The 27,066-nt window shown below is 44.3% G+C and overlaps 2 protein-coding genes across 2 annotated transcripts; one reads left to right on the top strand and one right to left on the bottom strand.

The window, feature by feature from the left end:
* The first annotated feature begins 300 nt into the window (after positions 1-300).
* gpr179 (G protein-coupled receptor 179) lies at positions 301-19,276 on the top strand. The gene is made up of 12 exons (XM_031799809.1): positions 301-608; positions 757-1,867; positions 2,598-2,706; positions 7,352-7,436; positions 7,743-7,969; positions 10,515-10,583; positions 12,018-12,127; positions 12,353-12,591; positions 12,925-13,063; positions 13,648-13,750; positions 13,838-13,987; positions 14,421-19,276. The coding sequence occupies exons 2-12, from the start codon at positions 936-938 to the stop codon at positions 17,811-17,813; spliced, it is 5,556 nt and encodes a 1,851-aa protein (XP_031655669.1). The 5' UTR covers positions 301-608; positions 757-935; the 3' UTR covers positions 17,814-19,276.
* Positions 19,246-26,948, bottom strand: mrpl45 (mitochondrial ribosomal protein L45). Its single transcript, XM_020454188.2, has 8 exons — positions 26,658-26,948; positions 24,929-25,130; positions 24,504-24,621; positions 24,042-24,140; positions 21,464-21,512; positions 20,640-20,789; positions 19,957-20,130; positions 19,246-19,597 (listed from the first exon to the last, which is right to left on the bottom strand). Exons 1-8 carry the CDS (start codon positions 26,718-26,720, stop codon positions 19,499-19,501), a joined length of 954 nt encoding a protein of 317 aa, XP_020309777.1. The 5' UTR covers positions 26,721-26,948; the 3' UTR covers positions 19,246-19,498.
* Between the last annotated feature and the right edge of the window lie 118 nt (positions 26,949-27,066).

Here is a 27,066-nt window from a genome sequence, read left to right as displayed (position 1 = left end):
GGAATCACAGAAAGAGAGAGAGGGGGTAGAGGTTGAGGAGCAGGGGTAATCACCGTCAGTCAGAAAGAGAGAGCGAGAGAGAGAGTGGACAGTGAGAGTGAGAGATGTTTTACAGAGGAACTGTGGAGCGAGAATGTAACAGGCAGACAGAAGGAGGAGTGCAGAAGAGAGAGAGACACAGAGGAAAGCCGCTCTTTTTCTTTCTCCTTCCACACACTACTACACCTGCTCTCTCTCTCCGCCCCACCTTGCCTCAGACCCTCAATATTGGGCTGTTCCCTCACTCCCCTCCTCCCTCTCTGCCTCCTCCTGTCGTACACGCTAGCGCTTGTTTCGGGCTGGGAGTGTGGCGCACCTCTCTCTCTCTCTCTCTAATCTCGGTTGGTTTTGTCTCTCACTGCTCTGCTTCTGCTCTCACCGGGGACTCGTCGTCGGGAAACGGGAATACAAACATGGGAGTGACAGGCAGATTGACTGCGGACATGATGGGAATGGTAGTGGGATTGAGCGGGAACGCCACTGGATTTTCCCAACAATTCCCTCTCCCTCCCACCGACATGCAGGATTAACCAGGAACCCAAGTTGGATTCCCCCAGTTCCCATCGGAGGTAGAGAGTATGATTTTTATCCGTGTGTGTGTGTTTGTGTTTGTGTTTGTGTGTGTGAGGAGTGTGTGATTATGAGGCACAAATGAGCACGGTGTGTTGTGTGTCTGAGACAGTGCTACAGATGATCGACTCCCCCTTGTCGTTACAGTAGGCACCTGCTGGAGCACCTCAGCCTGTATGACTACGACTGGAGAGAAGAAGAGACGTAAAGAGAGATGAGAGAAGAGGCTTATGAGGCTTTCCAAGCCTCGGCCAAAATGTGACATTTATTTGATGATTTTGAAAAAGGTCACGACTAGAGATTATAAAAGAGGGGGGTATTAGTATATGGCCCCCCCAACGGGAGTGGATTTGAGAATGGGCCCTGTTTGGCTCCTCTTGTTGCTGCTCACACCACTTCTTTCAGCACAGGTTAGCATAGTTTCTGAATTGGGGACTACAGCCGAGTCAGAGGACCCAACGTCATCTGTTGTGAGCGCTACAGGGGAGTCGGGCGCCCCCTACAGCCCTGATCCCTCAGGGTCGGTCACGACCCCCTCGGAAGCCCCAGAGGAGGACTGGACGCCGGCAGAGGTCTTTCTCTACAGCGGGGATGACTCCATCTTGGAGATAGTGGAGTGCGACCGGGCGTACAGTCTCACGGGTCAGAACGGCCCCCTGCCGCGGGGGTTCTATGGCCCCCTCCGACCGTCCATGGACGCCCTGGCCAACACGGCCAACTTCCTCAACATGATCCTCCAGGCCAGCGACCTGCGAGAGAGCAGTGTGCGAGAGGACATGGAGTGGTACCACGCCATGGTGCGCGCCCTTCTGGAGGCCGACCCCCTCATCCGGCAGGCCCTCCTCACCTTTGACGCCGACCCAGCCTCCACCGCACCCCAGCTCGTGCTCCGCGCCTCCCGGAACCCTGCCCCCCCCAGGTACCAGAACATCCTCCTCCAGGACCTCTCTAGCCAATGGGAAAGTCTGCACCTCCCGGCCCCCGCACCCGACGACACCTGGTTCAGCAGTTTCAAGTTTCCCGCCTCCTCAAACCAGCCCACCTCAGCCCTATCTAAAAGAGTCCTCCTCAATGACCTCAGCACCCTGGACACGCCCAAATGGGGGCAGGGCGATAGCTACGTGACCAATCGCAGCGGGGTGCGCTGGGCCAAAGGGCCATTCCTAGAGTGTGAGGACGGACAATTCCTGCCGGGCTGGCTGCTCACCCTATCCACTTCCTTCTACGGCCTGAAGCCCGACCTCAGCCCTGAGTTCAGGTCAGTCAGGGCCCTGGCTGCGTCTAAAATGGCACTCTATTGCTTATATAGGTTTTGACCAAGTGTCACCCTATTCCCTATATAGTGCACTACTTTTGACCAGGGCAAGTTGGGCGAGGGCCCTGGTCAAAAGTAGCACACGACATAGGGAATAGGCTGCCATTTGGACAAACCCATGTCTCTCTCTGTCTCATACTGATGACCTCATTTGAGGTAGATAGTCCTTGATGATGGTACTAAACCTATGATGGCTCCAACCCACTACTCCTACCCCCAGTAGGCTATAATTCACGTTTCGTGCCTGGCTCTAAAAATATCTGGCCCCAGCAGTACTAGGGCCTATAGTAGTAACCAGAGAGCCACACTGGAGATACTTTGATAAGCATTTGAAATAGCAGATATGATTGAATTACCCATTGCTGGATACGATCTGACATTTCAAAGTAAGGCCCTTTTAAAGGCCAAAGAGGTTGATCTAGAGAAAATGTCAAGCTCCAGGCGATAGAGTTGAATACGGATGATTCAATTACAATAATAATATATTTGTTCCCATAAAAGGTCCTGTTGTTTATGTTGCTATTTGCTATTTGTTTGTGCCCAGTTAGTTTCCAGGATATTCTCTTTTACTGAAATGGATGTGTCTCTTTGTGTGTGTGTGTGTGTGTGTGTGTGTGTGTGTGTGTGTGTGTGTGTGTGTGTGTGTGTGTGTGTGCGCGCGCTCTTGTGCCAGGGGTGTAATCCGTGTGGATGTAAACGTACAGGGCTTTGATGTGAACCAGTGTGCCACGGGGGACGCTTGGTTTGCCAACACACACCAGTGCAACCGCACCACCATGGAGGTAAAGAGACTCTCAAAACATTTAAGCCCTGGAAAAACAGTAACTGGAACCTCAAACTGTTGTTGAAGAGTTACAGAACCTCTTGTCTCTGACCAAGGCCTAGATTCAATCAGATCAAGTGTTAGCCAGTGACAGCGTTGGAGCTGTCAAATCGGTGAGCAGCTGCTCTTAATCATTGCCACAAAGCCACACCCCTCCCATCCGCATTACAGTGGGTTTTGACCAAAGGCCACACCTTCTCTTGACAATGCTTTGCTCCAATGCTTCGCTTTGATTGAAGTCTTTATAAAGTAGAGCAGAGCTCAACTTTTTTCTACCGCTCTGCTAGCAGGGTTCTCGCCGCTCACATTCTCACCCTCCCCGCCCGTTTCTCTGCATGCCCTCGGTGAAAATGAATGGGGCCACAACTTCTCCAGCTGAATTCGTCGTTGGTGAAACCCCTTCATTAGAAGTTGAGAACGAGAAAGTGTAGGCTACATATACATAATTACGTTCAAATTGAAAGTCATTCAACAAAATAATGAGGATTTCTATCAGCCTAATCGAGGTGTAGAGCTCACATTCCAGTGTTGGAACTTGTAAACAGGGCTGCACTGGAATTATCTTAATGCAACTCCATGCACCCAATGGCAATGTCTGCTGTAGATATAATGCCAGGAGCCACTTGTGGATTTGACCGCTCTAACGCACTTCCACCCCCGATAATGCCAAAACAACAGCTATGCGGATGTCTGCTAAAGCGGATCTGATTGAATTGAGCCCTAAATCTCCTAGAACCAAACCTTGAGTGGGCTGTCCAGCTACTCTGTCACAAGAGACAGCAAAACCCCCTAACTGGCTAAACAACTCCACGATTTACATTGGAGTTGAGGGTACTGGAGCTCCGACGTCACATAAAATGTTGATTTGATTTGATTCAAAACTGCTGATTAAATCACCCGAAGCAGCTGTGCCACCAGAGACCATTGGTCCGAGCCCAGGCTCTGTCGTAACCGGCCGTGACCGGGAGGTCCGTGGGGCGACGCACAATTGGCCTAGCATCGTCCGGGTTAGGGAGGGTTTGGCCGGTAGGGATATATTGTCTCATCGCCAACCAAGGTTGCCAGGTGCACTGTGTTTCCTCCGACACATTGGTGCGGCTGGCTTCCGGGTTGGATGCGCGCTGTGTTAAGAAGCAGTGGGGCTTGGTTAGGTTGTGTATCGGAGGATGCATGACCTTCAACCTTCGTCTCTCCCGATCCCGTACGGGAGTTGTAGCGATGAGACCAGATAGTAGCTACTAAAACAATTGGATACCATGAAATTGGGGAGAAAAAGGGAGAAAATAAAATATAAATAAATAAATCACTCAAAGAATAGCCCACAGTTACACAGAACAATGTCTTGTGTAATTGCGGGCTATTCTTTGGGGTCTAAAATCTGCTGTTTTTGAGCCATCCACACTAGTCACCGCGCAACTCCATCGTAAATGGTGGAGTTGAGTAAAATAAGCTACAATACTCCAAACCCTAACCTATATACTTTTGTAAGTCACCATATAGGCAGTATTTAAGGAGTAGTAGTGGGTATTGTGACATCATATGATTCATATAAATGCATTCGTCAACCCTAACCGCTTTAAATAGCGTTACTCTCTCTCCAGCTCCATCCTTCGCGTGTTACTTCATTTACATTTTTATCCTCCACTCAACCCCTCATCCATTCATAGTTGTCCTCCTCTGCTCCTCCTTTACCTTCACCTCCAATTTATTCCCCTTCTCTTGTTTGATCATCATCTGTCCTTTCCGACACAATCCTCTCCCTCTCATCCCGCCCTTCTGTTTAAAGATAGCTGTGCTGGGTGGCGGAGGGATGATCTGCAGGATTAAGATGATAATCCAGCCATGAACGACAACCCTTCCCCAATCCCCATGCACCCATCACTCATCTGACAGGCAGAAACAGAACACAGGAGCACGCCCATATCCCAATCTCATCAGCATCATCCCCTCTCTAGTCTCATCCTGTCCCCTCATGGAACATCCAGAGACAGGTCAGAGGTGGAACAAGAGAGAGATTGATTTCCAGGTAGAATGGGATGTTTTATTAGAGATGATTTAATTTCCTACAAAAGGAGTTCATTGATTCATGTTTAATTGCAGGCTAAGGCCTCTTTTAAAAGGGGAAGAGATGACTTGCATTAAAACCAATTTAAAAAAAAATGTAATATTGTATTTAATCTATATGATCTAGCTACACTTAAATCAAGTGATTTGATACCTTTATCAGTTTTTTTCAAAAGGCAAACAGATGTCTTTCACTTTCACTTGTGATTGCACATGTACTTGAGGGTAGACGTGTGTGTGTGTATATATGTGTGTTACATACAAATGACTCACCAAGTCAATTGTAAATCCATATAACAGTCAACTAAGAAAAATAAAAAACACCTCTCTCAAATCAAAATGTCATAACGCAATAAAAAAACATACAATGAACCATATTAGATAGACAGTAAGAGTCAAGCCATAGAGCAAATACGCCTCTGGAGTGAGCTTGATATGTACATCATGAGGCTTTAAAGTGCAGGTCCATGCTATGTTTACCAACCGGCTGACTTATTAATTACTTGCTATGTATGCCATCTCCATCTCAGAATTAAATTGCCTTCATGCCTGAGTTCAGTTAAATCCATGGAACATACAAATATTTAACCCTTTAAGTAGAAACGCGTTTACCCCGCGGATTTGTCTTTTTCAGGCATCTATTTCCCGTGTTTGAGGGGTGAAAATCCACTTGTCACTTATTTCTCGCTGGAGTGATACCTTTCATTTGAATCCCCCGACTCTTTCATACTCTTGCTTGTGCCTGTCGTTTTTTCCTCGTTAATGTTACGACCGTGGAAATGTTTGTCCTGACCTGTCAAACACACCCCGGCAATGGCTGTCATGGGCTCAATGGGATACATTGTCTTTCTGTTGAATCTATATGAACGCTAAAGCTTCGTCAGGGATTTAACACACCGTCTCGACGCTTCCATCACAAGAAAGAGAAGAAAAATAACCTTCTTTTGATGGGTGTTAATTTTTTGTGGAATTGAAAAAAGTAATAATTTAATACAGTTGACATGTTTACAAATTAGATGCGCTGAAGTGAAACCAACTTCGGAAAATGAAGACTCGAATTATAGTGATATTATGTCTGATCTCGCCAACAATGTAAAGTATGTTTAGATACTGTAGGTGTAATCTAGAGCCAAGCGTGTTTATTTTTAATCTAAGGGTATCCTGCTATTATCACACGTGTTGAATTATGCAAGAGAACGTGACAACAACAGTAATTAATGAGGAGGGCAGTGCAGGTAGGGTTGACAGAGCAAGAGTCTGGTGGTTGCAGCCCTGTTCCTCCCCTTTGTGGTAATTTATTCATATCTGCAAATACGTCTGGTGTATTTATGCAAATTAGGTACATATAATAATACAAAATACCTGATACAATAAGTAAATGTATATGAATGAGTGCATTCTAAGAAAGAAAAGTGAAATTTGACAATAAAATGGAATACCTGAATTCCCACCAAAATCCCTGAACTCTAATTCAGTCAATATCTCACGAATTATCCAAACTCAAAACGTTTGGAGTATCTTCATCCATTGTCCAACTGTTGCGTTTATTATAATAGTTTTAAAACCTTTTAACAATTTAGATGACCGTTGCTACTTTAAACAAGCAATTAGGTCTGTCAATACCTGATGTGGGATTGCACATGTACTTGAGGGTAGACGTGTGTGTGTGTGTCTCCCTACGTGTGTGTGTGTCTTCCTACGTGTGTGTGTGTGTGTCTTCCTACGTGTGTGTGTCTTCCTACGTGTTTGTGTGTGTGTGTGTGTGTGTGTGTGTCTTTCTACGTGTGTGTGTGTGTCTTCCTACGTGTGTGTGTGTGTGTGTGTGTGTCGTCCTACGTGTGTGTGCATATGGGATTTCACTGGTATAAAAGGGATAATGCTCTTGGTAGCGAAGCATTACATATTCATTTAGGTTTTAACTTAGATTAACACGGAGGCGAGAGGCGAACGTCCAAATGGGTGTTTCCTTGACTGAGTGCAGCTGTGCTGGGAACCATCATGGTGGAGAAACTAACACCAGGCTGGCTGAGAGAACATGTGGAACACACTCCATCTCCACTAACTCGAGAACAGCCAAGCATGTCAGACCAATCAGGCATAGGCAAATACAGTCACCTAACTGTAACAATTCATACCAATAAAGCCCTATTTATCATAACAAGAGAACAGTGTTTTTTTGGCCATTTTTACACAGAAATGCAGATATTACAGCAGCAGCAGATAATGATGCCTTGGTTGCATTGTTTTTTCTGACATCCACAGCTGTTTACAGATGGAAACATTGCAGATATGCCAAAGAAAAACTATTACTTGCAATTGAATTGTTTTTTATTCCTCTAGGAGCTCCCCTTTCAGGTGTGGAGTGGGGATATTGCAATAATGATAAAGTCCTCCTAATACAGACATGTCAAACTCGACACCTCAAGGACCCTATTCATCCTTGGTATCAATCAGGGACAATGATTGAGCAAAACCCAAACTACCCTTGTCCTTGTACTGTGATGTGAACTTTAATCCCCACTGCTTTTACTACCTTCCAGTGTGAGCCAATCACAGGCCAGGGATTCAGATTGGGCCAGTACTGCTGTCGCTGCAAAGAGGGATACTACAGCCCCCCAATGGACGGTAAAGTAGACACACAGGCTGCATCCCAAATGGCACCCTATTCCCTTTATAGTACACTACTTTTGACCGGAGTCCACAGGGTAGTGCACCCTGTAGGGAAATGGGTGCCATTTGGGATGCATTCAAATAATCAAGAACACTTCTATTCAATGTTTGTCTAAGAACTTTACTTTATATAAGACCCTGGTCAAGGTGATGTAATCTTTTGACTTGTAAGCCAAAAACAGCTCTAAGACAATACTTAAAGATTAATTGTCGTCACTGTCCAGCTGTCTTTGTTTCTATCCCCGTGTGTGTCTAATACAGAAGGTGGTGCCCTGAACGGCAGCGGTGGGGAGGGGGGTGGCGTGTGTTACCCGGCCCTGCCCATCTGTCTCCCCTGTTGGCCGGGCTGCAGGCGCTGCGAGGACGGCTCTCCCTGTTGGGTAGAGGAGGACTGGTTCCTCAGAGCCGGGGTGCTGGCCGTCCAGGGCTTCTTCATGCTGCTGGTGTTCATCAGCATGCTGGCGGCCTACCAGTTCAGATGCAGCAGGGTGAGTGAGTTCTAGTGGGTGAGAGGGTCATATTCATTAGGGTACACTGGAGCAAAATGTATCGCAATGGAACATTTAAATGAGTGCTTCTTGTTGGACAAGTTAAGGTAGTCCCTCGCTGTTGCATTATGTTTTCCTCCATGTGGTGCCTAATCAATACACCTCTGGAGTAACTCTAACAGTTAAGGTTAATGGTAGAGAAATATGATTCTAGATCTGTGGTTAGGGGCAACTTCTACAACAAGCCATCATTGATGGTTAACTGTTCGGTTTCATCATGAAGATCTCACTAGTCTTCAAGTTTCAATGTTTATTCGCAGTGCTACTTGAGTCGATAATTAGAAGGAAATTGATATGAAGCTCTGCTAAAAGTAACAATTAAGTTGTTTCCTCATTCTTTTGAAACACTGTCAGTGCTAGAATATTGCTTCCTTGTATATAGCATATGCTGAAACTCTGCTCTGTGGCTCTATCATAGCTAATCTAGTCATCTTGACGTCTTCTGTCATTACTCATCATAGTCGTTGTCACTTTAGATAAGAAATGTGGAAATACCTAACTCAGGGCTCTGAGCTTGAATTAAAAAAAACTGATCTAGGATCAGGTCCGCCCTGTCCATATAATATTATTCACCACGATCTGTAAGGCCAAATTGATTCTATATCAGCACTACTCTAAGAATTCTTCTGAATATGAGCCCTGAGTGTCAACATGAATTGAATATCTTAAGCCATGTTCTAATGTGACAGTTTACGAATGAATACATTTATCCAATATCAGATACAGTAAGGCCAACATACAGGTAGGTGCCAAATTAAGGAAACACCAACATAAAGTGTCTTAATAGGGCGTTGGGCCACCATGAGCCACATCAGCTTCAATGCACCTTGGCATCGCTTCTACAAGTGTCTGGAACTCTGTTGGAAGGATGCGACGCCATTCTTCCACGAGAAATTCCATAATTTGGTGTTTTGTTGATGGAAAAGTCTGTCTCAGGCGCCGTGCCAGAATCTCCCATAAGTGTTCAATTGGGTTGAGATCTGGTGACTGAGACACACACACACACACACACACACGCTTAAACCCCCTATACTCCTTTGATCCCCCTCTTTCAAAGTCACTGATGTCTCTTCTCACCATGGTAGCCAAACTAATGGGCAACTGGGCATTTTATACAAGCATGATGGAATGGGACGTTTTTTTAAAAAGCATTGCTTAATTAACTCAGAAACCACACCTGTATGGAAGCACCTGCTTTCAATATACACTACCATTTAAAAGTTTGGGGTCACTTAGAAATGTCCTTGTTTTTGAAATAAAATCACATTTTTTTGTCCATTAAAATAACATCAAATTGATCAGATTAGCCTTAATGAAGCTGCCAGGACCTGTGAGGCGTCTGTTTCTCAAACTAGACACTCTAATGTGCTTGTCCTCTTGCTCAGTTGTGCACCGGGGCCTCCCACTCCTCTTTCTATTCTGGTTAGAACTAGTTTTCTCTGTTCTGTGAAGGGAGTGGTACACAGCGTTGTACGAGATCTTCAGTTTCTTGGCAATTTCTTACATGGAATAGCCTTCATTTTTCAGAACAAGAATAGGCTGACGAGTTTCAGAAGAAAGTTATTTGTTTCTGACCATTTTGAGCCTGTAATCGAACCCACAAATGCTGATGCTCCAGATACTCAACTAGTCTAAAGAAGGCCTGTTTTATTGCTTTTCAGCCGTGCTAACATAATTGCAAAAGGGTTTTCTAATGATCAATTAGCCTTTTATAATGATAAACGTGGATTAGCTAGCTCAACGTGCCATTGGAACACAGGAGTGATGGTTGCTGATAATGGGCCTCTGTACGCCTATGTAGATATTCCATTAAAAATCAGCCATTTCGAGCTACAATAGTCATTTACAACATTAACAACTTATTTACTGTATTTCTGATCAATTTGATGTTATTTTAATGGACAAAAAAAGTGCTTTTATTAAAAAAAACAAGGACATTTCTAACTGACCCCAAACTGTTGAACGGTAATGTACTTGTACCCCTCATTTGCTCAAGTGTTTCCTTTATTTTGTCAGTTACCTGTATATCTTCATGTATCATCGCATTACAGCAGGGGCATTAGTATAATTGTACCTCCCCCTGGCCATTCTTCCTCTCTAAGATAGTGCTCCACGGACCTAGTCTCTGCATACATCAACACTTGTAGAGTTAAATGGTTAAACGTGGAGCAGCAATGGTCCACAGAGACATCGGAAATCAAAGCACTGTAAGATAAGCACATCATACTGAACCAATCACGTTTCCTCAATTCCTCTCTCCCCCCCCCCCTCCCCTCACTTTCAATCTCCATTTCCACCTCTCTCTCCCTCATCCACCCCTTCTCTCTCCACCCTCATCAACTGCATCCTTCTCGCCATTGACCTCTACCTTCCCTCTTCTCTGCCCTCCCTCACCCCTTCCCTCCCCCACATCCATCCCTCCTCTCTACCCTCCCTCCATCTCACCTTTCCCCCTTCCCTCTGTCTATCTCACCTCCCCGTATAGAGGATTCGGGCATCGGGTCTCTTGCTTTTGGAGACCATCCTGTTTGGCTCTCTGCTCCTGTACTTCCCGGTGAGTGAGATAATATATGAGCGAGTGAGTGAGTGTGGAGATAAGAGCGCTCTTTTCAGATCACTGCGTTGGGTTGGGGATTATATCGTAATGGAGGATTTAGATTGGTGGTGGGGAGGGGGAAGGTTGCAACCCAAAGGCACCCGTATAGACCCTGGTCAAAAGTAGCGCACTATATAGGGAATAGGGTGCCATTTGGGAAGTAGCCAATGTATTCGTTGCATAACTCTGCTTTACTCGATGGCCGGCAATAGGTTATCAATCACTTGTGTGATTCATTATCCCAATTAAGTAGTCGTTGCTGTCAGAGTGTGCGCAACTGGTCGAAGGAAGTCAGGTGTAGGAGAGCAGAGATGAGTGAACAGGCACACTTTAATCAGGCAGAGGAAAACAGCCAGACGCAACTGTGTCACAACACTCCGGCCCAAGGAAAAAACGATAGCGCACAAATCACACAAATAGGTACAAAATAACAAAACCACGGGTTACAACAATACCCGGCGCAAAACCAGCCTGTAGCGTCACGCACGTAACGAACGAACAAAACCACACTCAGACATGGGGGGAACAGAGGATAATCTACACATAGAGTAATGAGGGGATGTAACCAGGTGTGCGGAAAAACACGCCAAAACAAATGGAAAATGAAAGGTGGAGCGGCGATGGCTAGAAGACCGGTGACGTCGACCGCCAAACGTCGCCCGAACAAGGAGAGGGACCGACTTCGCCGGGAGTCTTGACATTTGCACAACTCACTCACACGTGTATCTACCCTGAATCTTTGATCAAAGTATCCCGTTCAAGCCAATGGTAAATGATGGGGGCATGTGATCATATTACTTCGCTCGCTAGAACACAAGGTTGAGTTACATATGTGCGATATACACAAATGTGTTCCCTTCCTCCGTTCAAAACGGAGGAGCTTTGCTGTGTTCCCACCTCACTACGGTATCACAGATGCACTAAAGAAACACATATTCAGATGCTAAAAGGCCGACACAAAGGTGAAATTCCTTTCAGTCTGCTGTAACTGTGGAGCGTTGGCCCAGACAAAAGGGCAACCGAGGGACTGACTCTCTCATCTCTGTAGGGCATCACCTGGGGGGGTCACACAACGCCCCCTTTAGCCCTCCAGCCATTTGATCTACTGTTGCCTCGGTCACCGACCTAGAGCACACATACAAATCCACTCATGTACACACACAGTCCTGTACACTGTGCATTTATGTACACGTTCTGTACTGTTGTGTACAGTTGTGATTACTAAGTGCATAATGTGTCTCTCCACTGAGGAAGGTAGAAATGTTCTATTTAAACACATTCTAATCAATTATGGTCCTGTAACTACAAAGACAAGGTAAACTAAGCTCACAGGGAGTGATTTTGCGTGATCGATCATCTGCTAATGCCTCTCTCTCTATCTCTCCCCCTCAGGTTTTCATCCTGTACTTCAAGCCCAGCACCTTCCGATGCATCCTGCTTCGCTGGGTGCGACTTCTAGGCTTTGCCATCGTCTATGGAACGATAACACTGAAGATATATAGGTCTGTACTACCGCACTCTCTCACTACTACATTTCACGTATCGTCAGTATCACCGCACGGGTATCCCCTCTCTATAGTCAGGTCGATCAATATGTTGTGAGCTCTTTCTCTGAATTCAGATCAGTTTGTATGCTGTAATTTAATTCAAAATGTGTCAAAAAAGTGTCTGTGTATGTTTTATCTCCGAGGAACGAGTAACATCAAGTCAACTTCCCACACATACAGGGTTCTCAAGGTGTTCCTGTCACGCACAGCCCAGAGAGTGCCCTACATGTCCAGCATACACCTGCTGAGGTTGTTGGGAGTCATGGTTGTGACCGTCAGCTGGTTCCTGTGTGCGTGGACCGCGGGCGTTCTACAGAACCGTGACCGTAATGTTCCGTTACTGATCATAACGAACACGTCGGATGGTCAGGGCTTCAGCCTCTGTGACCTAGACCGCTGGGACTACATGATGGCCGTGGGTGAGTGGATAAATCTAATTGAAAAAGAGGGTTGTTGTTGTTTTCCAGGTGATACAGAGAAAATAATCTATATTGAAAAGATAAACTCCAGCACACGGGCATTCTTGTGTAGACCTATTGACCAAAACTAAAAATCCAGTGAATGTTACTGTTATCAATTTGGCTTTTTCTGTCTGGCTACAAATCACATTCCTGATTGAGGTCAGAGGTAAAAATCAATTTACAAACATGATTTTGAGCTCAACAACCCAGACAAAATAACACATTACTGCCTGACACTACTTGTGTATGAGAAGAGTATAAACGTTATGCCTGTCTCTTTGTCTGACTCAGCCGAGCTGATGTTTCTGTGCTGGGGCAGTTTACTGTGCAGTGCTGTGAAGCCAGTGCCCTCAGCCTTCCACGAGCCTCGCTACATAGGTATCGCCATACACAACGAGCTGCTGCTATCCTCCATGTTCCACCTGCTACGGTAACCAGCGTACATGATCCTCGGCTCTAAACAGAGGCAGTAAACCGGGATAAAGCCAATGATTTATAGTATATAGGCCTACACTAGATGAGTTACAGGGGGCGCTGTTTTGAAGCCACTGCACCTCCATCTTGGCACTCCCCCACCGTTGTGAAAAATATTTTGAAAGCTGTAGAAATGTATTTATTCATGTCTTTTGTACAATACGTTTATTTTATTACAGACACAATGCATACTTTCAATTATATTATGTGAGCTAAACATTTAAAAAATAAAATAATTCAATAACATGTTCCTTAATAAATTATAATTTTGTAAAGTTCTGTTACTGTTCCCACTACAACAAAAAAGACCTAAATTCATGTAATTTTGTCCTTGAAACATTTAATTCCTATGGAGGACTGCTTCTTCTGGGGAGTGCCAATATGGCTGACCGGTGGCTTCAAAACCTCTGATTGGCCAATACATAGCATCAGCAATCCAGGGTTTATATACATCATTGGATAAAACATGCTTATTCACCACGAGAAACGCATATTGTATAGGGACATATAACATGTCTTCCTGTTTTATATTTTCCTTAGGTTTGTCATGCCCTCTCTGCATCCTGACTGGATGCTGTTGCTGTTCTTCACCCATACGCACGTCACTATCACTGTGACACTTGCCCTGCTCTTCATACCCAAGGTACATGGCAATTTTCTTCCACAAGCAATGTAAGTATAAACCTGTCTCTGACACATAATAACTACTCTCTCTGTGTATATTCTCTAGTTCCTCCATGTGTCAAGGGCGGGGAGAGAGGAGATTGCAGAGGAGGTGTATGAGGATGAGGTGGACTTGCGGCGATCCGGCTCGTACCTCAACAGCAGTTTTACCTCAGCAGTTTGGAGTGACCACAGCTTGGACCCCGATGACATTCGGGTAAACTCCCTTTCTGCCCTGGACCCTTACTAAGTGACCATTTCTATTCAGGCACTGTCTAGGCCAAGATGGGAAGAAATGATTCAATAGAATTTAATCCTTAGTAAAATAAAACAATTATAAACATTGAATTACTGTTATAACCATTTGTAGGATTACTTTATACTAATTTAAAACCAATTCGACTTTTCATTATAAACTTAGACATAAAAAGCCCTGTGTGTATTTCACAATATGTGGCCTGGCATAGACCTGACCTGTTTTCTCCTCCGCCTGCCCCTTCTCTTCTCCCTAAACTTGCTCTCCTTGTCCTTAACAATAACTCTTCCCCAACTTACTGTTCCCAATGGTTTTCCCTCCTCTGCTCACTCATACCAATACCCTCCCTAATTCCCTTTATCCTTCCTTCTCTCTTCCTTTTCACCTGCACCAGGATGAGCTGAAGAAATTGTATGGTCAATTGGAGGTCCACAAGACCAAGAAGATGACAGCAAACAACCCCCACCTGCAGAAGAAGCGCATCTCTCGGCGCGGGCTGGGCCGGTCCATTATAAAGCGTATCACTGAGATCCCAGAGTCCATGAGCCGACAGTGCAGCCGCGACGGCAAAGAGGTCAACCTGGGCAGCAGGGATGTTACGCACTCTGAGTCCTGTAAGAGAGCGCCAGATACTTTTAGCGTAAATTACAAAGATGAACCAGTAAAGCAGCCTTCACCGGTGCTGCGTAAATCTCAAAGTGACTATGACTATGTAACCGATAAAGACCCCTCTTTGCACGACACCATGTTAAGGGCGAATCTAGCTAAGAGATGCTCACAGCGCTCTGAGACAGACTCGCTGGATATTGCACCATTGGTCTGTAAGTCGGCCAGTGCCCAAAACCTTACAGTCGATAACAATCTCCTGCTTCCTGGACCTACAAAGCTACACAAGTCACTGAGTTTAGCGTCCAGTAAAGCCCACAGTCTGGAAGACACCTACCGGGTAGGCAGAAATACTCCAGGCGAGCAAAGGCAGTCCCAACAGGATATCGCTATCAAGGACCAGACCTCAAGTGCCCTTGTGCAATCCCAGTCTTATGACAAAGCCGAAGTGTGTCCCTGGGAGCTGGCGGAGGAACGCCCTGCCAATAAGAACCAGCCACACGTTACCTTTGCTCCCTCCGAGGAAGAACCACAGAGCCCAGAGAGTATATCATCACCAATACTGAAACATATTTGCCCCTGGGACCATTTACCAGTTCCTAACCCCGCAGAAAGTCCTGCTGGGGATTCACAAGGGGGAGAGGCAGATTGCGAGTCCCCGAGACCCCAGGCTCCCATCTCCACTAGTGTACCTGGGTCCCCAAAGGCCGCAAACGACACGCGGGTCTTCTCCTTCCGCACTTCCACCCAGAAATGGCTCTCTGTCAAATCTTTCGTAGGATCTGTGGATGCAAGCATCAAGGAAAAGGCCAAAAAGGAGACAGCAGAAGATACGGTAAAGAAACAGGACTCAATATCACGAAAGACCCAGGGGAGTGTTGCCGCCATCGCCGTCATCGCAGCATTAAAATTAAAAACTCCAAGCACTTCAAGCGCAGAATCAAAATCACGAAGTGTTTCAAACTTGGAGAAGAAATGTGGTGTTTCAAGCATAGACAAGAGGACACAGCAAAAAAGAAGTATGACAACAGGAGATGTGAAACCTGTCCTCGTGAAACAGGCTGCAATCAGACTGTCCTCAATTGATTCCTCTGAAAGAAGTCCTAGGAGAATAGTGGTTGTACAGTCCACTGTCTATCCCTGGGACTCAGAGGACATGCAAAAGGACAGTGTGTATGAAAACGTGTTCATCTCAAGGGAAAACACTGCACATAGCACAGCTAAGACTCCTTCCACTCACAGAAGAGGTAGCCAAATTAGGCCTGCGCTGAGTGTTGCCCAATCAGATATTTGCCCATGGGATGTTCCTGCTTCCTCCCAGCAGGCCCCACAGAGACAACAGAGCACCACAGCAGACATCTGCCCGTGGGATGTGGAGGAACCAGAGGAGGATCCAAAGGCGCCTGCACGTGTCAGTGTATGTCCTTGGGAATCAGAAGGAGTATTTAAAAGACAGGAGAGTGTCCGGGGAGATGTATGCCCTTGGGAAGCTGATGTTTCCGCCATCCCAATTACCTCAGCGTCCAAACAGTCTGAGAAGAAACCAGAGGGTCTGAACAAGAAAGCAACAGATGTATGTCCTTGGGAAACTGATGAAACCCCACAGATTTCTCACGGCCTGAAACCCCAAAAGAGTGTACGGGTTGATGTCTGCCCTTGGGATGTGGGGGAATCCTTCCCTGAAAAAGTAAAGGTGCCGATTATTTATGAAAATGTTAATCCACAGGAGGACAAGGGATTACGTAATGCGCCACCAAAATGTCAGGAGACAATACATGCCAATGTCTGTCCATGGGAATCTGAAGAGACACCAAAATCCCAAGACGGTGAACGGGAGAATGTCTGTCCTTGGGAACCAACAGACACGGCAAGCATGGGGAAACAAGATGTACAAAAAAAAAGCACAGAGCAAGCTAAATCTGCATCTGAAAAACTAAGTGTCCCCTTAGCAAAAGCATGTCCATGGGAATTCTCTGACCCACAGAAAGATTTGACAGTACTTTGTCCTTGGGAAGAGGAGAGTACAATGCCACCCATAACCATAAACATCACCAAAAGATCATTTTCCCAGGAGACCACTGTGGCAAAAACAGACATTTGTCCATGGGACATTGGTGACCAAGAAAAGACAGATGGAAAAGACAGCCCTTGTACAAATGTTTGTCCTTGGGAAACTCAAGGCAGAACTCAAGCTGATCCAAAAAAGACTGACAGCATCCGAGTAAATATTTGTCCTTGGGAGACTGAGAAACCAGAGAAAACAGAGCAGCAAGACAGCAGTCAGGCTATTGTCTCCATAGAAACAGGAAAGACTAAAAGACAAGACAGCCTTCTAGCAGATGTTTGTCCTTGGGAAACTGGGGCAAATGATGAGCCAGACAAGACAAAAAGACGAGATGGCACTCAAACGGATGTTGGTCCATGTGAAACTGAGGAGCCAAAAAAGACAGAGGAGAAAGATGGTGTCAAAGTTGATGTTTGTCCTTGGGAACCTGGAGAGACTGACAAGACAAATGGACAAGACAGTACTGAAGCAGATATCTCCAAGGAAACACAAAAAGAGAAAAGACGAGACAGTGTTCGAGTTAATATTTGTCCTTGGGAAACTGATGTCACCGAAGAACCAGAAAAGATGAAAAAGCAAGACAGTGTTCGGGCAGATGTTTGTGAATGGGAAACTGGTCCAGCTGAAGAGTCAGAAAATACTCAAATACAGGACAGCACCAAGGCAGACATTTGTCCATGGGAGACCAGGGATCCTATAGAACCAGAGAAGATAAAAAAGCAAGAAAGTGTCAGAGAAGACGTTTGCTCATTGGAAACTGATGAACCAGCAAAGTCTGCAGAGAAAGGGGAAACTATCCTTGCCAGTGGCAGAGAGGACGTCACAGAGACCCAGGGTGCACTCTCTATGGAACAGGGTGACGCTGCAGAACCTGCAGCCGGCAGCACGCAGGGGGCAGAGGCAGCCAAAGCTAACGTGCCCCTGGCTTGGCGTGATGCTATGTGCCCTTGGGAGATGGAAGAGACCAAACCACCATCATCCCCCTCATCCATCACAGAACACGACAATAACTCTGACATTTTTACATGGGATCCTGAAAACATTCCTGAAGAGGAAGAGGAGGAAGACGATGCCGAAAGTGCTGCAGAAGCCTTCGTCTTCCCATCCGACTTGTAAATGCCAGGCCTGTCAGTTACTGGCTGGAACAAGAATTTCTCAGTGGGTGGTTACACCTGATTCACTGTGCAAAGATGTCCTATAGCAGGGGGGGTAATGAATTGGACATGACCTCTGCACACCTGAATGTAGCAAAGGCGCCCTGGACTGTCCATCCATAACACTCCCCAGAAAGTCACTGCTCCACAAGCAATACACCCCTGGGCCAGGATCTGCAAATGCTCTGCCCACCAGAGGTACATCCCGCCCCCCCCCCCAGGTTCTCAATCAGAGAAAGTATCCGGATGCAGTCCCTTTTCTTCTTTCCACTTTGACCCAATTTTAGATAATGAATATTGTTTTCTGTGTCTCTTTGTGTGTTTATAAGTGACAATGCGCTCTTCTGTAATCACACATTTAAAACCCCATCGCCATGGCTGAAAAAGGTTGACAACGCGTTTAAAAAAATAACAGCCCGAGCCTTACGAAGCTGGCGATAACTCCTTATAGACACACGGGGAAATAATCTACACTAGACCAGCTCCTTCAGCTTAACTGGGAAGCACATCCAGCATTTTTGTAAATCACTGATTACAATGGTGGTGATGCATGTCCTTTTTGTTGCCTGCTATAAACACATTCCAAACACTTTAAGGACAGCTTTCCAGCTGTAATATAAATCTGTGCTTTTTCAAAGTCAATTGTGTCAATTAGACAGTCGTGGCTACAAGGACATCAAATTTAATGTCAGTCCTGTAGATCAACAACATGATCACGTCCCCACAGGCACAGTGCTAATATTAATAATATAATACATTGAACTTTAACAGAGAACTTAAAATCGTTCTAATTCAATACTGATTGAGCTATATATCTGTTATTTTGAATAATTTACAATAGCAATTTTATTAGTGGAATAATAAGTACATATTTAAAAATACGTGTGTGCATTTGAAGGATGCACGACCAAAACTTTTTTTACATTCTTTTTTTTTTAAGCATACAACTCAACTTGGAAACAGTTGCCCTTAAAACAACTGCACCTCAGTATAGTCCCACTAAAACTGTTCATAAGGCCCTTGTCATTGATTTATTTACAATTTCCATGCTTTATTTACCAAATGTATCCATCCATCCATATATCTCCTCATTCAGTGAAAATGAAAATTTTGTGCAGTGGTGAGATCGTCTTCATGCTTTGCCTCGTGTTATCCGCAATGGACCAACTTCGTTTTGTGAGTGTTGTCTTTTGATGCATGTAAGGTGTTTTTTGAATGGGTGTGCTATGTCTTTTTGTTAAATAGAATCTAATACCATCATCATTACACAATGCATCCTTTTTGTATGCATGTTGAAAAGTATTTCTGTTGATTTCAGTTATTTTTGTATGTATTGCTGAGGAAAAGTACAGATTATCCTGATATAAATGTACATTCACTGAAATCCAAAAAGGTATGAAAAAAAAGAGGGGACATTTTATTTTTGTATTTTTTAAAAGTAATATATTCACCATTGAAATAAACCATACAATCTCTACAGATCTGGACAATGTGGATTATTTGAAGTGTTTGAGATATACAAGTGTAAGGTGTAACAAACAGTGTATTTTTATATAAAAAAGGCAGAAAACTAAATGTAGCTTCATGGTTTCTGAAACTAAATGAGAACGTATGTGTTGGCCCAGAATTACAGCTCCCAACTGTGGTCTATTTGTGCCACTGCACAGCCTTAGGCTTGGGCACTTCATAGTTGAGCTCTTCAAATTCCTCGCCTGGCTTGAGCTCCGGGCCAGGGATCATAACAGTCTGAAACAGAAGAAATAAAAGCCAGTGAGCAGAAATTACAACCACAGACAAATGGGCTCTCATTCGCTTTTGTGTACCATACAAGTTACTGAGAAATCTAAGGCCAGTCCTAAAACTGTCTGAGACAAAACACAGATGGTAAATAACAGAGATTCAGTACATTAAAAATCATTTAAAATCCGTTCAAGTAATGAACTGAAAATGTATTCAGGAATTTCATTTAGTCATCTAATTATTTTCTAATCAACCCTTTGGTAAACAGTGTTAAAGGGGCACATCACCACTTTTTAACCACATTCATTTGTGACATGCCCCTTTAAAAATCAGTAAACTTGCTATAGACTCCTATGAAAGGTCACCTTGACGATGGGTTCCTTCACTGGGGCCCAGGCTGGTACTATCTTGCCATGTAACCTCCACATGCCGTATGGGTTGACGAGGTGCCTCTCCAGAACCAGGTACTCCAGCACATCCCTGGGCTCCTCTTCGCTCCCCATCATCAGTCTGCCGAAGCGGTCGTAGACAGCCAGGGTCTAACCACCAGAACACACAAGTTAACCATTTAGGAATGATGTTAATTCAGGTAACACAACAAGGTAACACAAGGTAACAACAAGGTATCCCCTTACAGAGGATAATGGTGAAACGATGATGTAAACAGAGTGGTTACATTCAGCCACAAGAGTGGGACAGATTCAGGGGGCAGGAAAAGGTAGGGGGGGGGGGGGAGGAGGAGAAAAGAGAATGAGTTAAGAGAGAATTGGTTCACTCATTACTAAATTGGTTCACATTAGTAATTGGTTCACTCATTACTACTATGCTAATGCAATGTGAATGTTTGAGTCTATAAATAAATGCAGACCCTTATAGCTAAAGCTAAGCATAGAGCCATTGTCTCCTTTTAACGTTTCAAAATGTGGGATTCCATAGTACCCAACCTGTGTGTTATATACTTGTTTAAAGGCTCGTCGTGACAGTATTCCAACATGACGACAACCATTTTCAGAGTGACAGACCGTGTGTTTGCGACTGTCTGTCTCACCTGTCTGGAGTGCATGCGCACCGTAACCTGCCCATACAAGTTGCCTTTGCTGACCATGTCTGGGCAGCGGGCGTGCACCACCTTGGGCGGCTCCAGGGACTCCACGAAATGCCACCGCAGCGTCTTGTAGCGGTTCCCCCTCACCATCTCCTGCACAGGATGGACAGACAGTGAGCTAATGCCATCTAAGCTAAAAGAGCATCCCAAAGACAAAACACAACAAGTAACTTGTAGGTTATAACATAGGTTACAAGTATAATTAACATTTGATCATACTATTTCTTTGTAAAATACCTGGTTAATTCTGTACCGTAAAATTAAGTACAATAGGCTTGGGCCCATGTGAGGTCGGTATGTGCTAGCCCACTACTTATAACTAAGAAATGTCAAAGAAATTATATCCAAGTCAGGGCTGCAGCTATGCATTTGGTTTGCTAACTGGCTAGATATCATCAAGATCAAGCTTCTTGCTTACAGCAGAGACATTCAACTCCCTCCAGGATCAAGAGCCCTGTTGCCTAAATTGTTTTGAGCATTTAAAAACAGAGCGTCATGTGTACACTTCTGGTAACACCGCATACCCCAGTACGGTACAGAAACGGTATGACAATCTATATACTGCACAACCCTAAAGTGCAACCACACACACACTATTTGAAGCAGCAGCAATTTTCATGACATGATAACACTGGGATTGTATGTGCAAATAGAACTGAGAATAAATATACATGGTGAAATAAATAGCCTGTGTATTGTATAAACAATAACAGTTAAGCAAGTGTACTGGTGATGGTGACAATAACTGCCTGAAGGAGAGAACTTACAGGGTAACATCTTTCTGTCACAAGGGAGTGAAGTTTCTCCTTGTTAAACCTGAAAACACACAGACAGAAGAAGGGTGATACACTTAAAAATCCACTTCTTGTTTTGATAGCGACCTGTGGCATCGATGGCAAAAACATTTATTTTGGTGTCAAAATTTACTACAAAGTGTAAATAGGATCATTTTGGTCATCAAGTAAGTCTCGACCAAAACGGAGATTTACGAGATAGCAAAAATGGTATGTCATTGAATGAATGGGACTGTAACAGTTTTCCTTGGGTTGTGTTTATTTCAAACCTGCCCACATGCCAAAAGCTGGCAGCACCCAAAAAGTAATCATCGATTTGGAGCGCAGCTGCACACGACCAGATTTTAATGCCCATGGTCATTTAAAAAAAACATTTGATATACCTATGGGGCTAGTTAGGGACCATCGGTAAAATACACACTGTACAGTGCATTCGGAAAGTATTCAGCCCCCTTGACTTTTTCCACATTTTGTTACGTTGCAGCCTTATTCTAAAATGGATTAAATGCATTTTCCCCCCATCAATCTCCACATAATACCCCATAATGAGAAAGAAAAAACAGGTTTAGACATTTTTGTAGATTTATTCAAAATAAAAACCTGAAATATCACATTTACATAAGTATTCAGACCTTTTACTCAGTACTTTGTTGAAGCACCTTTGGCAGTGATTACACCCTTGAGTCTTCTTGGGTATGATGCTACAAGCTTGGCAAAACTGTATTTGGGGAGTTTTTCCCCATTCTTCTCTGCAGATCCTCTCAAGCTCTGTCAGGTTGGATGGGGAGCGTCGCTGCACAGCTATTTTCAGGTCTCTCCAGAGATGTTGGATCGGGTTCAAGTCTGGGCTCTGGCTGGGTCACTGAAGGACATTCAGAGACTTGTCCCGAAGCCACTCCTGAACTGTCTTGGCTGTGTGCTTAGGGTCGTTGTCCTTTTGGAAGGTTAACCTTCGCCCTAGTCTGAGGTTCTGAGCGCTCTGGAGAAGGTTTTCATCAAGGATCTCTCTGTACTTTCCTCTGTTCAGCTTTCCCTCAATCTTGACTAGTCTCCCAGTCCCTGCCGCTGAAGCACATCCACAGCATGCTGCCACCACGCTTCACCGTAGGGATGGTGCCAGGGTTCCTCCAGATGTGACGTGTGTGCCAACGAGTTCAATCTTGATTTTATCAGACCTGAGAGTCCTTGTTTCTCATGGTTTGACAGTCCTTTAGGTGCCTTTTGACAAACTCCAAGCAGGCTGTCATGTGCCTGTTACTGAGGAGTGGCTTCCGTCTGGCCACCCTACCATAAAGGCCTGGTTGGTGGAGTGCTGCAGAGATGGTTGTCCTTCTGGAAGGTTTTCCCAGCTCCCCAGAGGAACTCTGGAGCTCTGTCACAGTGACCATCGGGTTCTTGGTCCTGACCAAGACCCTTCTCCCCGATTCCTCAGTTTGGCTGGGAGGCCAGCTCTAGGAATAGTCTTGGTGGTTCCAAACTTCTTCCATTTAAGAATGATGCAGTCCACTGTGTTCTTGGGAACCTTCAATGATGCAGACATATTTTGGTACCATTCCCTGATCTGTGCCTCGACACAATCAGGTCTCGGAGCTCTACAGAATATTCCTTTGACCTCATGGCTTGGCTTTTGCTCTGATGTCAACTGTGGGACCTTATATAGACAGGTGTGTGCCTTTCCAAACCATGTCCAATCAATTGAATTTACCACAGGTGGACTCCAATCAAGTTGTAGAATCATCTCAAGGATGATCAATGGAAACGGGATGCACAGGAGCTCAAAAGGAGTCTCATAGCAAAGGGTCTGAATAAGGTATTTCTGCTTTGTAGTTATGGGGTATTGTGTGTAGATTGTTGAAAAAAAAAAAAGAGTATATAATCAATTTTAGAATAAGGCTGTAACGTAATAAAATGCGGAAAAAGTCAAGGGGTCTGAATACTTTCTGAATGCAATGTCCATGGGACAATATTTTAAATGTCAATAGCTCCTTATTTCAATGACAAACTATACATTGTAGAAATTGATACAGAAATATTGAAAGCATTTATTGAGACTACTAAAAGATGCACAAAATGAAAATATTGTCCCATTTACATTGTATAAATTATTGACGGTCACCAACTAGCCCCAGGCTATCCAATGTCAAACCAACTTCGCCACGGTCACACACTAATCAGCTGAAGCTAATTGGCGAAAGAAGGTGGCTAGCACTAGCTAGCCTAGGCAACTTCAAGACAAGACCTGGTTAGACTGTTTCAAGTTACTGTTGAATTTTCTTAATGAGCCAGCCGAAAAACTAAGCCAAATCAGGTAGTTCAGATTTACAAACAAGATGAGCCTAAACAGACTTTCACAGCAAGCTATATCAGTGAAAGCAATATATCCATCATGAGCACAGTGAGTCACTATCTCACTTCCATTAGAAATGCATCACTGGCATAACTGGGGACACCACTCACCCCTTTCACAGATAATCTTTGCCTGGTAGCCAAGAGTGTAAGCAGGATAGGGAGCCGTTGATTTGGGTCATATGAGAGTGAGTGTATCTCTTACTGTGTGAGAGCGTTGTGCGCGTCAACGAAGATCTCCTGAGCTTTCACTGGGAACGCCTTTGTGGTGAACTCAGCGTCATGCTCTTTGATCTTGCGTATCCTGCAGTGGAGAGAAGGTTTGGTGTTCCCACTTTAAACGAACTACAACTTTTAAGCCTTCATAAACCCTTTATTAGGCTTTCATGAATGGACTATAAAGCCTTTACAAAGATTTTGTTTAAAGTGTAACCGGGTTTGTTTCAATGCCAAAGACGTTAATGCAATATAAGAGACAAATAGGGACTCATTCTAAGTCTAATACTAACAGAGAGTAAGAATATCTAAGGAGTACATGACAGACAGTCTTTGCTATCTGGGAGTATTTGAGTGTGTGTGAAAGATAAGGATCACTCAATATCCTACAAAAAGATAAACAATGGGGCGGCGGTCAATGTTAAAGTGTGACACAGGAAGACTGTCTCACGCTAGCTGGGAGGCAGCACCCTGTTTGATCTGCTCTGTGCGCTGTTTCAGACCCTCTTTGGACAGACTGGAGAGACGAGCATCACCTTCTGGGGGGATATAGGGATCAAACACTCCCGCTGTGGTAGTGGAAAGGAGAGAGATATTGGTTATTGTGACTCTGTATATTATTTGCTTCATTGTAACAGTGGCAACCCTCTTAACTTTGATTCTGTGTACAACAAACTGAAGGTTGGAACTTTAACATGACCATAATGTATATGCTAATACTGTACTGGTCTAGCTTGCTTTTAGAACAAGTCTGCAACATGTATTCTCAAAATGGCTCATAAGTCTTACACTACCGCTGATATGCAGTCATCAGCAGCAGTGCCAGACTGTCTGACATTTTGAAAAGTGTATGAATGCACATAAACAGGTCTGTACCAGTGCAGGCGATGTTGATGGCTCTCTCCATGTACTCCTGCCTCAGGACAACACCTGCCGCTCTGGCTTTGGCCTCCTGGTCTGCCGAGACTGCCGCCTTCCCTTTTATCCCCACCGCGGGGGGAATGAAGTAGCGCTTCTTGGTCCTTACCGGGACAACAAAGGGCAGGGGATACCGTACCTCCAGCGAAGCCTCTGCATTCTGCACGAGGGAAAAGTGGAGAGGGTAGTAAGTTTTAAGTTCCTCGGCGTACACATCACAGACAAACTGAATTGGTCCACCCACACAGACAGCATCGTGAAGAAGGCGCAGCAGCGCCTCTTCAACCTCAGGAGGCTGAAGAAATTTGGCTTGTCACCAAAAGCACTCACAAACTTCTACAGATGCACAATCGAGAGGTACGGCAACTGCTCCGCCCACAACCGTAAGGCTCTCCAGAGGGTAGTGAGGTCTGCACAACGCATCACTGGAGGCAAACTACCTGCCCTCCAGGACACCTACACCACCCGATGTCACAGGAAGGCCATAAAGATCATCAAGAACAACAACTACCCGAGCCACTGCCTATTCACCCCGCTATCATCCAGAAGGCGAGGTCAGTACAGGTGCATCAAAGCTGGGACCGAGAGACTGAAAAACAGCTTCTATCTCAAGGCCATCAGACTGTTAAACAGCCACCACTAACATTGAGTGGCTGCTGCCAACACACTGACTCAACTCCAGCCACTTTAATAATGGGAATTGATGGGAAATGATGTAAAATATATCACTAGCCACTTTAAACAATGCTACCTAATATAATGTTTACATACCCTACATTATTCATCTCATATGTATACGTATATACTGTACTCTATATCATCTACTGCATTTATGTAATACATGTATCACTAGCCACTTTAACTATGCCACTTTGTTTACATACTCATCTCATATGTATATACTGTACTCAATACCATCTACTGTATCTTGCCTATGCCGCTCTGTACCATCACTCATTCATATATCCTTATGTACATATTCTTTATCCCCTTACACTTGTGTCTATAAGGTAGTAGTTTTGGAATTGTTAGCTAGATTACTTGTTGGTTATTACTGCATTGTCGGAACTAGAAGCACAAGCATTTCGCTACACTCGCATTAACAACTGCTAACCATGTGTATGTGACAAATAAAATTTGATTTGATTAGCAGGTGGATTAGATAAGAAATCATGGAGTACCAGTCTATGCATAAAGGTTATAGCACACTTTGTTCATGTGGTTTGCAATTCATGGAAATAAGAGAATTGCACATCATTATCAATTGGTTATTATTGCATGGTTAATATTATAATATGATGGCACATTCTTTATGCATTTAGTTTAACAAACAACTTGGTTTTGGACATAAATACAAAAATCAGATGACGCTAGTCAAAGAGACCGAAGAAAACTGATTTATTAAATGCAATTATGACATCTTATTGAGTTACACGCGTTTTAGGTTGGCTACGGTGATTGATTAATGAGTATAAACTAGCGAGGTAGCTAAACTGGTTTTAAACTTAGTCAGAGTTGCCTTCCAAAAAGATCTGCTTGCTGGGTTTAGCTAGGTTAGCTAGCTAGCCACTGCTGATTATAAACCTACAGCTTTTTTCGGTGTCATTTTCTGAGGCTGAGCAGTCAACATTTCAATGAATTATGTGTAATTTATAGCTAATGTAATCCATATTCTCTCAAATAATACCTTAACATTTCTGAATCTCATCCGATGCAGAGGCAGTAATGCCCTCCTCATGGACATCGCCATATTTGCTGTCAGACTCAGTTTGAGGTGTGTTCAAGAACAATATATCTGCGCTGTGCTGCGTATTGTTACGATTCTTCTTGCAACGTTTTGGGGGTCACTTTGGCTATTCTGCCTTGCTCTGCATTTTAGAATAAACTATTACTTGTTTAGGGTTTTTTTATCATGAGAATCTGCTTTCAGTTATTGTTGATTTATAGTTCAAATATGTTTAGATCAGAAGACAAAAAATCTACAAGGTGTGGCCAAATGTTTAACTGTTGTAACAAGGCAGAGGGCTCCATTTTGCTCTGCATTGACATGATTGGTTGATGGTAGGTGAGGGCGGGCGGTCCTGTATAAACACAAA

This window comes from Oncorhynchus kisutch, linkage group LG20 (genome assembly GCF_002021735.2).
Source record: "Oncorhynchus kisutch isolate 150728-3 linkage group LG20, Okis_V2, whole genome shotgun sequence".
Taxonomy (NCBI): Eukaryota; Metazoa; Chordata; class Actinopteri; order Salmoniformes; family Salmonidae; genus Oncorhynchus; species Oncorhynchus kisutch.
Note: the sequence above shows the minus strand (reverse complement) of the source record. Positions and strands in the feature narration are given on the sequence as shown.

Bases quoted from the DNA above. Each gene is read 5' to 3' on its own strand.
- mrpl45 (XM_020454188.2), bottom strand. From the start codon at position 26,720: ATGGCGATGTCCATGAGGAGGGCATTACTGCCTCTGCATCGGATGAGA. The intron at 24,141-24,503 runs GTGAGACAGTCT...TCTCCACTGCAG, and splicing joins GGTGCTGCCTCCCAGCTAGC to GATACGCAAGATCAAAGAGC. The intron at 20,790-21,463 runs GTAAGTTCTCTC...CATCCTGTGCAG, and splicing joins TGACAGAAAGATGTTACCCT to GAGATGGTGAGGGGGAACCG.
- gpr179 (XM_031799809.1), top strand. From the start codon at position 936: ATGGCCCCCCCAACGGGAGTGGATTTGAGAATGGGCCCTGTTTGGCTC. The intron at 7,437-7,742 runs GTAAAGTAGACA...TGTCTAATACAG, and splicing joins CTACAGCCCCCCAATGGACG to AAGGTGGTGCCCTGAACGGC. The intron at 13,751-13,837 runs GTACATGGCAAT...TATATTCTCTAG, and splicing joins CCCTGCTCTTCATACCCAAG to TTCCTCCATGTGTCAAGGGC.